The following is a 12,207-nucleotide window of genomic DNA, read 5'->3' as shown; positions in this document are numbered from 1 at the left end:
TGTCAATTTAAATAGAACTCAAAGCTTAAACTTAACTTAAAATACAAAATATAAAAAGAGTAGATATAAGTGGACAGTGATCGGACTAACAGATGTAACCATAACTATGTGCAGTAAACGAGAAATAAATATATATAAAGAGCTATGTGCAAGTAGGCAAATACTAAATGATAAGTTAATAAGGTGCATAGTGAATAATGGAACAACAGAACTAATATAAACAATATAACTGTAACGGTAAAAATGAGATAAATAAAGTGACCGTAGTGCAATGATGGATAAGAAACAACAGGAATAAAGTAACTATTATTACAACTAATACTAATATTATTCTTAATATTATTTAATTGTTTGTATTATTTGTTTTCTGACGCCCAAATGTGTAAATCCATTCCTGTCCGTCTGTCAGACTGTCATGCCGCTAGTGTCGACACAAGGGGGCAGTAATAATCACCACAGTCCCTCGATCCACTAACGAACAAGCGAAAGGAAGCGTCATCGGTAATTTGTCCAATCAGAGGAGTAGCTGCAGAACAAGCCCCGCCCCGCAGAGAAACCGCCATCATGAAATTAAAAACAAAAAACTGACAGATGAGACGCAGTTCGCTGCTTCCTGAACAGGTAAACTTTACTGAGCTTCCTCCCTAACCTCAGATAGAAACTGTTTGGATATCTGGCGGTATTTATGTGGATTATGTTGCGCCGCTTCTTTGTGTTATAAAAGATGTTTTAATGTTAATTCTCTGTGATTATCGCAGCGCTATGGACGTTATGATAGTTAGCATCCATGTTAGCATTCTGCTGCTAGCCGATTGACTCTCAAACAGTAACGGTTTGGTACTCTTCTTAAATTCATCTTCAACATATTCGATCAACCTTATTCACAAACAAACAGCTGTGTATCTATGGAGAGGATGTAGAAATGGTTTCCCAAAGGAGAGTTAATAAGATAAACCAGCTAACGTTTGAAATCTGTGATGTGAAGTTACAGCGCGCCAATCCGCCGCGTCGTTTCTTCTGGAGGATTAAAGACACAAAACCGCTTCAGTCGGAGCAGAAAGGGCAAAAATACAACTAAATACAGAGCCGATAGTTTCACAAGGGGTCTGTGGCTTGTATTTTCTATTCATTCAAGGATTTAATTTGAATTTGAAGACGTTTATACCTCTTAGAAGTGAAAATGACGGATAAAGTAAACCTCATCCGTCAGTGCAGACTGAATGCTCCGCGCAGCCTGCAGCCAATTTTGTGTTTTTTGGCCAACTTCCCACCATGTAAAATAAAGTCTCACAATCCTCCAAATTTGAAGACTTTATGAATTATTACACTCAAAATAACCTTTCGGCATACTTTAAACATGTTTTTCTCACAATATAACGAAATGTCTTTATAACTGTCTATAGTGCATAACATCTGCAAGGTTTTACTGTTTTTATTATTAAAGGCTCCTTCCTGGTAAAACTCAGGTTCTAAATACCTTCGTAAAATATAACAAGCTGAGATTACTTTTCTGAATCTTTCAATTAAATCAACACAAGTGTATGTGTGTGTATACATATATATATATGACTAACATGATTCCCTGTTTGTTGGAGGCCCAGGTATAATGGCCATGTTTCCACACCGTGTTTCTGTATTTTTTATATGTATCAGTAGATATTGCAGCAAGAAAAGATATTGCAAAGTCAGCTTTTTCCAATATCCTGCAGCACTAATTCACATTTAGGACGGCAGTAGCTCTTTCTGGGTTTGGAACCGGTGCTGACCAAAATATAAGTTTGTCTGGTGGATGGAGGAGGTGTCGGGTCACTTCCCGAGTACTTCCCAGGTTACCTTTATGCAAGGCATCGAACCCCAAACATCTCTGGCACGCTCCCTGTGCAGCAGCCGCAATCTGACAACTCTTGACTAGTGCATTTATATTCTTAATAACGTCAGTTACTTTACTTATCTGACCCACCTGAGGAGTTAAGTCTGATCTGAACATGTTTCTTCTCTCCTGTTAGGATTAAAAGATTCTCCGGCAGACTGAGACAGTAGTGAGACTATGAGCGAGGTGGCGGAGGAAACGATGGACAGCTCTGCGGTGTCGGAGGAAGAAGTGGAGGACCGGCAGGAAGACAAGTCGAGTCCGAAAAAGAGCAGCTCCAAAATATCAGGTAGAGAAAACAGGAGGAAGGTGACTAATCACTGGTTAAATCTTTTATTGATATCATTTATTAAAAACCCTCTTGGGTCTTACTACAAATGATTAAAACAGACTGAGCATTCATTTGTCTGCTCTCATCAAAGAGCAGAATTCATTTTCACTGTTCAGACTCTGCTTTCTGCCAGTTTCCACATAGTCCGTCTGCGCCGCGGTCCGTCAGCGTTGTCCACTGCCACTCTAGTCAATGCTCCTGTTTCCGCATCAAGCGCCGCGGGCCGTCTCCGGAGCGTGGCAGTACGGTATAAGAAATACGCTGTGACATCTATTGTTGACGGAGCTCGCTGCACGCACACTTTAAGCTGAACACAACAGAACTAACATGACAGGAAGTCAGACAAGGAAATGCACAGAGCTTCTGGTCAATTTCAAAATAAAACACAACATTCAGACTCCTGATCGTATATTCCATCACTTTATCAACATGACGTCAAAACAGAATTAACAACAAATCATCCTCAGAAAGACAAAGCAACATGTTTTTGTCTTTATTCCTGCGTGGTCTTGAAGTTCTCCTGTGATGTGTGTACAGCTGATCATTGTTGCGCTCCAGAAACGGACCCAGGCAGGCAGGGCGCTCACCGTACGACGGAGGATAACCGCGGTGCTGACAGAACGTAGCATGCACAGACAATGTGTAAATAGTGGGTCAGTTGTTAACAGTAAGAACCCGTAAAGTTAATTTAACTTTTTTCACTCTGTTGGTGCAGCTGTGGGGGAAATCCTCGAAGGCAAGCGAGCGAAGAAGACGGTTGAGAGGCTCGATTTCCAGGCACCAAAGCAAAAAGAGAAGCTGAAGTTTGGAGACGGTAAACTTTTTAACTTAGTGAGACATGAATATTTGTTGAACCATCCAGGTGTGTGTGTGTATATGACCTTTAATAAAAACGTCTGCTTGTCTTTTTAGGTAGCGGAGATAAATTAGGAGACATTCCACGCACCGGCTACCAGATCACAAAGATGAAGCCAGCTGACCTGAAACCTCTGCACGTCATCCTGTTCGACAGACCGGGGAAGGTACAAACATAGAGACTGAAATATTAATATAAAATAGATGAACAGAAACATCTGAATGTTTCTCTCTTCACTCAGAGTTTCTCCTCCAGCCTCCTCGTATTTATTCTGCAGAAAGTCAGAGTGAGCTGACGTGAGAACGCAGCAGGATATAATCAGGAGAATTCACCTGGAGCCAGTGGGAGGAGCCAGTGGGAGGGGGTGGTGACGTTTAGACCCCCCCCCCCAAGAAAAGTGCTGCACGTCTGTCCTGTCTCTATGACAACACTTTGTTGACAATGGCATGTTTCATATTTTAGATCAGACACGGTGCAAAGAGGATGTGGGTATAAGACACGATCTGTAGGCGGCAAAATACGGAGAATATCAAACATTTGGAAAAGAGCGTCGGGGACATCAACCGCGCCTTTCTGAAGAGTTGAAAGATTTTCAACTCGTTAAAAAAAAACGCTGGGCGCTGCGCTTTTCCTCCGAGAGGCTGCTTCAGATAGAAGCTCCAGGTGAACACGGGGCCTTAGACAGTCACATCGTTTTCTCCATCAGCAGCTACATTGTAAATCATAAAAAAGGCAGATTTATTATTCTTGTTTTCAAAGGTCGTCTCTCTGCTCTGTGTTTGTTTTGTTATCAGATGGCCACGATGAAGAAGAGCCTGCGTCTGTTTAACGGATTTCCTTTCGATGCCGACAGCGAGCTGTACGCCAAGAAGAGAGAAAAACTCCTCAAGTGAGTTTGTTTGCAGAGACACGTCGGCCTCATCCTGTAGACAAGATTCATTCACTTAGGTTTTATAAAGATAATAAGTAATCCCTTAATGAGGAAGATTTTTTTTTTTTACTTCAGGCTTCATGTTTTCTCCTGATTTTTCTTGTTTTCCTGTCTTGCTTGTTCTTCTTGTTCTAATGTGTCTGTAAAAAGATCCAAGCTGTTTGTGGATCAATCGATGAGTGTGTGTTTAAAACTTGACACACTTAAAGTTCACGTTCTGAGCTCAATGCCATTAAGGAAAAAATGTCCTCAGGCAGAAAGACGGCTGTGAAAAGTGTCGATTTAAATGATTCACAGGCTCATTAAGTTTCTCTCTTTTTGTGTTTTTTATTTATTTTTTTAAATGCAGGAATTCACATTTTACAAACACCAAACTGAAGGTGGTCTGTGGCGTTTTGGACCTGGAGAAGAAAGGAACTCACGCCGATCTGGTGGACAGGATCATGACTTTTCTCATCGCACCGAAGAACAGCGGGAAGGTGAGCAGGGCGCCGGGCGTATTTAAGAAGTGTGGTTAAAATGTTTCTTTGTTCTCTGTAGAGACTTCAGGCACGATGCCATAAATGTATGTCCATCAAAAATGAAGCTCAGAAAGGATCGCCACAGAGAGACTTTTTGGTCAAATATGAAGGAGTTTATTTTTATCCGACAGAAAAGCGCTGGCTGTGAGCTCAGGAGAGCGCTGCACGTCCGTCCCGTCTCCATGACAACAGTCTGTTAACGGCCGCTGTATGACCGACACTGCTCCGTTGGTTTTTACTGCATGATTTATATTTGAGATTTTCTTTCCCTTCACTGTGCTCGCCATGCTTAGCCGTCTTACTTTGTCTGGATGATGAGTTTAATAATAATGACGACTCGGGTCAGACACGGAGCGAGGAGGATGTGGGTACACGACACGATCCATAAGAGACACAAATATCATGTGAGGGGAATGTCATACAAGAGCGCTGATGATGTCCACAGCGTCTTTCTACAAAGTTAAAAAGATGATCGTCGGGAACAGTTGGAGAAAAAAAAAAGCTGCTAGTCGTAAATAAAACGCAGTGAACACAGGCTCTTAGGATGTATTTTTAAAATGGAAATCAAACGTTATCGGCTCGCCTAGGAGCCGCCAAACTCTTTGGACAACAACAGTTATTTCAGTTTGAAGAACTCTGGAGTTACCGGCTTGACTGCTGCCTCTGTCGGTTTGTTTGAGTTGTTCTGGTTTGATGGTTTGACTCATCATCACTCAAATCGAGGAAGTGGAAAACAAGCCACTCCAGAGGTGTGTGGGGTTGAATTTCTGGGGTCTGGTCTAATCAGAAGAGACTTGTGTTGTTTCCACGGTAACTGACCTCCTCGTTTTGTTTTTCTGCAGCGTCTGCCCGTGAAGAAAAAGAGGAAATCAAAGAAGAAACTTTCCGGCGACGACTCCAACACCAGCGCCAAGAAGAAGAGCAAACCCAAACCCCGCAGCTCGTCGTCCAGTCCCAAGAAGTCCAAAACAGGAAGCAAGTCCAAAGCCATCGTCATGGACTCGAGCAGTGACGAGGATGACGAGGAGGAGGAGGAGGAGGAGAAGGCGGGCGCTTCAGCCGAGGCCGAGGGATCGGACGCTGAAGACAAACCGTCGGATAAAGAGGAGGAGCGGTCTGACAAGTCGGAGGAGTCTGCTGACGAAGAGGAAGAAGAGGATGAGGAGGAAGACGACGACGACGACGATGATGATGATGAGGTGAGGTTATCCAGGCTTGTAGCGACTAGACACACCGCAAAAACTAGGACGACGATCTCCTTAGTGTGTCAGAGACTCATTCCTGTCAAGATGTGGAGACAGAGGGAAAAACTAAATACTCTGTAAATAAACACAGGATGAGGTAAAGGGGTTTGAGGTGGTCTTGAGTCATGGAGGGGTGGTGAGAGCTTAAGTATTTGCTTTAATTTAATCTGTAGTAAGATTTACTTATAAGTGTGAGTTTCAAAATGTCTGATACTGCGATCCTGTTTTGATTTCACGTTTTACAGAAATACAATCTCCGTTATTCAATAAAGATCTCAAAGCTTTAAATCCCAGTGATATTTTCAGCGTTGGTACGACCTTCACTTAAAGATATGTCACTCTCTCTTCATAATAATACAGAGTACATCATTTCTTTAGACATGCACGATACACTTTTAAAAAAAAGTTCTGATCCGTTTTGTTGTGATAAATCTTTACCAGTATTTTATTATAACTGATGATGATGATGATGTTGTTGTTTGTGTTATATGTAAGGATACACAAAGCTGCAGTAAACCTGGCTTCACACAAACAGGAAGCAGCAGCAACATGTCAGGTTTTCAAATTAAATCTTTTAAACTGAAGAGTTAAAATGTTGGATCATAAAGTAGGAGCTGTTCCATCTCGTCTGAACGTCGTCATGGAGACGATCAATGGACATTCTTAATCAGTTATGTAGATCGGCGCTGTCAGTCAGATATTTGATACGATATCAGATCAGATCGGTCCGATCTTCAATTTTCTAAATATTTTCTTCAGAAACATCGTCCCTCTTACTTTAGTGCAAGTTGTTTGTAGCTGATGGATTCCTGAATGTTTGTGCACTTTGGATATTAAAGTCTTTCTACTCAACACATAGATGTTCAGTATGTTGTAGTTCCCCCCAGCTGCCACTAGATGTCACTAACGAGTCACATTCTCCAGATAACGACCTCCAGGTTCTCCTTGTCTCCTCCTCCGTCTGACTCTTCAATTCTTCTTGATACCAAACCTTTTATTTTTATTTCATTTTAAATGTGACTTCTGTTGTTGTTGCCGTGGTAACAAAACGGGTATCAATATCGTTTGATTTCTTTACCAGTCATGAATCAACGTTTAAGATGATGATGTCATGATAACCCTCGTCGTGTCAATTAGCTTAAAAAGAATTAGAAACTTTATCGATGGATATCAAACATCGTGTTTTTATGAGCTGGCAGTCGACTTACCCTAATTCATTTTCGTTTCAGTCTCCCAAATCAAAGTCAAGCCGAGGGAAGTCGGCTCCAAAGAAATCGGCTCCGGTGAAGAGGCAGAGGACGCCGGCGAAGAAGGTGGGGCCTCCTAAAAAAAGAGCCAAGAAGGACATTTCAGACGAGTCGGAATCTGAGGCCGAGGAGAAGGTACGACGAACGTCTGATATCATAAAAACAGAAAGCACAGATGAGCAGTGAAAGTCGTGTTGTGCTCTTTCATCTTTATCCAAACAGATCTGTTTTATTTTCTGTGCAGTCAGACTTTGTAAGATTTCTCATCCAAAAAAAAGCCTGTTTTATTTTGGATTCCTCCTGGGCTCATTGTCCCCAACAGCGCACCCTCACTGCAGGATGTAGTGTGCACATTTCCTGTTTGTACCTACACTGCAAGCTACCGCACGCTAGCGCAAGCTAACTGCCGGTGTTTGTCACCTGCCTGTCCAACAGGAAGCAGAACAACGGCTCTCTACAATGTTTAGAATTTAGACTGCAGTACCCATTTTAACCACTTGGTGTCAGAGTTACATATTGCTCCTGTGTTGGGGGTCCTGGGTGTCTGAAATTCAAAATGCTCTCCTCTGAACATTTCCCTCCTTTTCTGTTTCTTTTCCCTCTAAACCTCGGTGGACTTTGACTCCGGGCTGTTTTTGATGTTTTTGTTGTTTTCCAGCCTAAAAAGAAGAAATCGGCTCCGACCAAACCTGCAGCTAAAACCAAGAAGGCCGACAGCAGCAGCAACAGCAAGAACAACACAAACACAGGTGAGGGGTTCACGTCTCATCAGGGCTGTAGAGTCTGCGTCTGAAGAGGTTTTATACTTCACCGTGTCAGACCCTGCATCGCTTCATAAGATGCATTCAAAAACGTCCACCCATCCTCAAACACGTGTGTCCGTGTGTCCGTGTGTCCGTGTGTCCGTGTGTCCTCTCTCTGTCGGTACCTGCAGCGGAGGACAGCTCAGACGACGACGAGCCGCTCATCAAGATGATCAAGAAAGCGCCAACCGACGAGCAGCTGAAGGAGACGGTGCAGAGCCTGCTGAAGGAGGCCGACCTGGAGGAGATGACCATGAAGCAGATCTGTCAGAGGGTGAGAGGCCTGACACACACACACACACACACACACACACACACACACACACACACACACACACACACACACACACACACACACACACACACACACACACACACACACACACTAGAGCTGGGTAATTCTTGCCATGTGCACACACAGGCTGGTCGTGTAGCTGCAGTGTTTAACCTTGTTTTTGCAGAGCTTGCACTTTGCATGACTCGTGTCCAGCTGCTTTCTTCCTTTTCCCAAACTTTCTGTTTGTTTGCAAACTTACTTTGCTTTCAGTTCTTCTTCGCGATGGATCGAGTATGCTTTATTGTAAACTGCACCATAAGAGAAGTGTCATCACAGGGTTGCAACTGTATAGATTCTGTAACATCTGCAAGGAGCCTATCACAATATATTGCCATATCGATTTTTTTAGCAGGGCAGAGATGGGATAAACACCACTGCATGAAACAGCACGGACATGAAGACATTATAAACCATGCTGTTTGTTCTGCACCTTTAAAATATGTCAAAATGTGGCTTTAGAATAAATGAATAACAACGATACCTTCCTCTGTGATTCAGGTGTTTGACACTTATCCAGACCACGACCTGACCAGCAAGAAGGACTACATCAAACAGACCGTCAAGTCTGTGAGTACACACACACACACACACACCCCCTGGTCTTTGTTATAAAATTTGTGTTAAGTAATTTCTCATTAAAGGTCCAATCAGTGAGCTGTGTAGAGAGTGAGATGATAAAGGTATCTTACTATCTGATCATTAAGGAAACATGTTGAAGTGCTGGCTTCTCTGACAACAATGCAGCAGCCAGTATGTCCTCCTTCTAACTTTAGATTCTGCTCCTGAATGCTCTGGATTTGTTTGGACCAGAGAAGGTAGGCGCTTTTAAGACACCCCCCCACACGGCCGTTTTGGACGCCCCTCTGTTTGTCAGATATGAGAGCAGTTATCAGGTCAACAGGTGTTGCAGCGATGGAAGCGGGCAAGAGAAGTGGTTCAGATAGAAGTGATTGTACCCGACCTAAAAAGCCTCTGCATGTTTCTAATAAGCTCCACGAGCAGAAACGTGCTCAAACTAGGATCAATATTGGAGATGCCAGGTCTGGGAGAAACTGCAGGAGATCCAGGTGCTGTTGTAGCCCTTGCTTGGTTGGAGATAGGAGCACCAGGTCATCTGCGTACAGTAGGCACTTGACTTCAGAGTCTAACAGGGTTAAACCGGGTGTTGCAGACTCTTCCAATGCCTTTGCCAATTCATTGATGTAGATGTTAAAGAGGGTGGGGCTTAAGATACATCCTTGTCTCACTCCCCGGCTTTGGCGGAAGAAGTCTGTGTTTTTTGCCAATTTTTACAGCACATTTGTTGTTTGTGTACATTGATTGATTTTATAGGTTTTTCCCCCAATTCCACTCTGTAACAGTTTGTACAGCAGACCCTCGTGCCAAATTGAGTCGAACGCTTTTTTAAAGTCGACGAAGCAGGAGAATACTTTGCTTTTCTTTTTGTTTATTTGGTTGTCGATTAGGGTGCTAAGAGTGAAGACGTGGACTGTTGTACAATTAAAGAATACCAAAGATAAAATATTAAACTAACAGAGCTGTGCAGGTTTGTGTGTTTGTTTGTTTTTTAAATATAAGAAGAAAGAAAATAAATAATAATTTCATTTAGCTTTTTAAAATATTTACAGATGGAATTAGTGCAGGGATTTTTTGTTCACTGGGGTTTGTGCAGCTACAAACAAAACAAAACAACCACACCCTTGTACATTCAACAGCACAACATTCAAGATGTGACAGCGCATACTGGTATGTCACCTACGCTCGGGTGGAGCAGCGATTTTAAAAGTGCGGGTGTTCTAATCCTAGTATATTACCACCCTCTAACAAATCAACACATTCTGTTTCATTTAATGTCCAATAACTGATGTTAGCTGACACATCACACAACAAGACAAAGTTACAAAAGATTATAAAACTGCTCTTTGTTATGCTTTTATTTTGCTTTTCTTATTACCTTATGCCTCAGTCTCTTTATTTCCGGTCTTCAAATATAATGTGCTTTTATTTTGAAAAACTGCAAAGGCAACTTCCGCTACATGGTAAAGTTATGGTTCACTTAATCTGGATGTGAGGAAGCGGTCTGCGCCTACCTTCTCTGGTCCAAAGAAATCCAGAGCATTCAGGAGCAGAATCTAAAGTTAGAAGGAGGACATACTGACTGCTGCATTGTTGTCAGAGAAGCCAGCACTTCAACATGTTTCCTTAATGATCAGATAGTAAGATACCTTTATCATTTCTCTACACAGCTCACTGATTGGTCCTTTACACAGACGTGTCACTTCATCTCCTGAGATGAATTCAAAGTTTAGACTGTTTTTATTTCAGTATAATAATGAGATGTTTTGAAATGTTTCCTCAGCTCATCACATGAAGCCTGCAGGATGAAGAAGAAACGACTCGGTCTTCTTCAGTTACATATCACTTTGTTTTCTAACTCTTTTCTACATGATTCTGTTTTTTATGAATGTGTGAGTGGTGTATAGATTGTCAGATTAACGTTCATGTTCACTCCTTCATGAGGAAAGAAGAGGAAGTGGTCGTCTCTCTCTTTGATTCTGGATGAACATTCTGTAAATATGTTTGTGATGACGTGAAGAGATGTTTCTGTTTCCTTTGTTCTGTCTTCAGTTTAAAAAGCTCACCGACTAATTTAGTAATTAAAAGGAAACTTTTCAAACAAAATCTTCTCTGCTTTGAAATCTGTGACACTTCAACACGACCTTTGACCTTTTAACCCTCTCATAACAACGCTTATCTGAATCCTTTTAGAGTAGGTTTTACAGTCAAGCGTTTACCTTTTGTGAGAAATGCTAAATGGACTTGTTTTCTCGTCTTCTGAATACTCAAACATCTTTTTCACTGCAGGTCACTCATACACATTCACACGCTGATGGTAGAGACCGCTGAGTAAAGAGTCCATCAGTATTAACTCATCCATTCATACACATTCACACGCTGATGGTAGAGGCCGCTGAGTAAAGGGTCCATCAGTATTAACTCATCCATTCACACACATTCACACACTGATGGTAGAGGCCGCTGAGTAAAGAGTCCATCAGTATTAACTCATACATTCACACGCTGATGGTAGAGGCCGCTGAGTAAAGAGTCCATCAGTATTAACTCATCCATTCATACACATTCACACGCTGATGGTAGAGGCCGCTGAGTAAAGAGTCCATCAGTATTAACTCATCCATTCATACACATTCACACGCTGATGGTAGAGGCCGCTGAGTAAAGAGTCCATCAGTATTAACTCATCCATTCATACACATTCACACTGATGGTAGAGGCCGCTGAGTAAAGAGTCCATCAGTATTAACTCATCCATTCATACACATTCACACACTGATGGTAGAGGCTGCTGAGTAAAGAGTCCATCAGTATTAACTCATCCATTCATACACATTCACACACTGATGGTAGAGGCTGCTGAGTAAAGAGTCCATCAGTATTAACTCATCCATTCATACACATTCACACGCTGATGGTAGAGGCTGCTGAGTAAAGAGTCCATCAGTATTAACTCATCCATTCACACACTGATGGTAGAGGCTGCTGAGTAAAGAGTCCATCAGTGTTAACTCATCCATTCACACACTGATGGTAGAGGCCGCTGAGTAAAGAGTCCATCAGTATTAACTCATCCATTCATACACATTCACACGCTGATGGTAGAGGCCGCTGAGTAAAGAGTCCATCAGTATTAACTCATCCATTCATACACATTCACACGCTGATGGTAGAGGCCGCTGAGTAAAGAGTCCATCAGTATTAACTCATCCATTCATACACATTCACACACTGATGGTAGAGGCTGCTGAGTAAAGAGTCCATCAGTATTAACTCATCCATTCATACACATTCACACACTGATGGTAGAGGCTGCTGAGTAAAGAGTCCATCAGTATTAACTCATCCATTCACACACTGATGGTAGAGGCTGCTGAGTAAAGAGTCCATCAGTATTAACTCATCCATTCATACACATTCACACACTGATGGTAGAGGCTGCTGAGTAAAGAGTCCATCAGTATTAACTCATCCATTCACACACTGATGGT

At 42.2% G+C, this 12,207-nt stretch overlaps 1 protein-coding gene across 1 annotated transcript; it reads left to right on the top strand.

The window, feature by feature from the left end:
- Positions 1-531: 531 nt before the first annotated feature.
- Positions 532-10,822, top strand: dek (DEK proto-oncogene). The gene is made up of 12 exons (XM_061049492.1): positions 532-621; positions 2,007-2,159; positions 2,917-3,015; positions 3,114-3,223; positions 3,852-3,946; positions 4,338-4,467; positions 5,352-5,708; positions 6,983-7,135; positions 7,659-7,749; positions 7,935-8,077; positions 8,639-8,707; positions 10,500-10,822. The coding sequence occupies exons 2-12, from the start codon at positions 2,048-2,050 to the stop codon at positions 10,509-10,511; spliced, it is 1,371 nt and encodes a 456-aa protein (XP_060905475.1). The 5' UTR covers positions 532-621; positions 2,007-2,047; the 3' UTR covers positions 10,512-10,822.
- Positions 10,823-12,207: the final 1,385 nt, after the last annotated feature.

This window comes from Labrus mixtus, chromosome 11 (assembly GCF_963584025.1).
Source record: "Labrus mixtus chromosome 11, fLabMix1.1, whole genome shotgun sequence".
NCBI lineage: Eukaryota > Metazoa > Chordata > Actinopteri > Labriformes > Labridae > Labrus > Labrus mixtus.
Note: the sequence above shows the minus strand (reverse complement) of the source record. Positions and strands in the feature narration are given on the sequence as shown.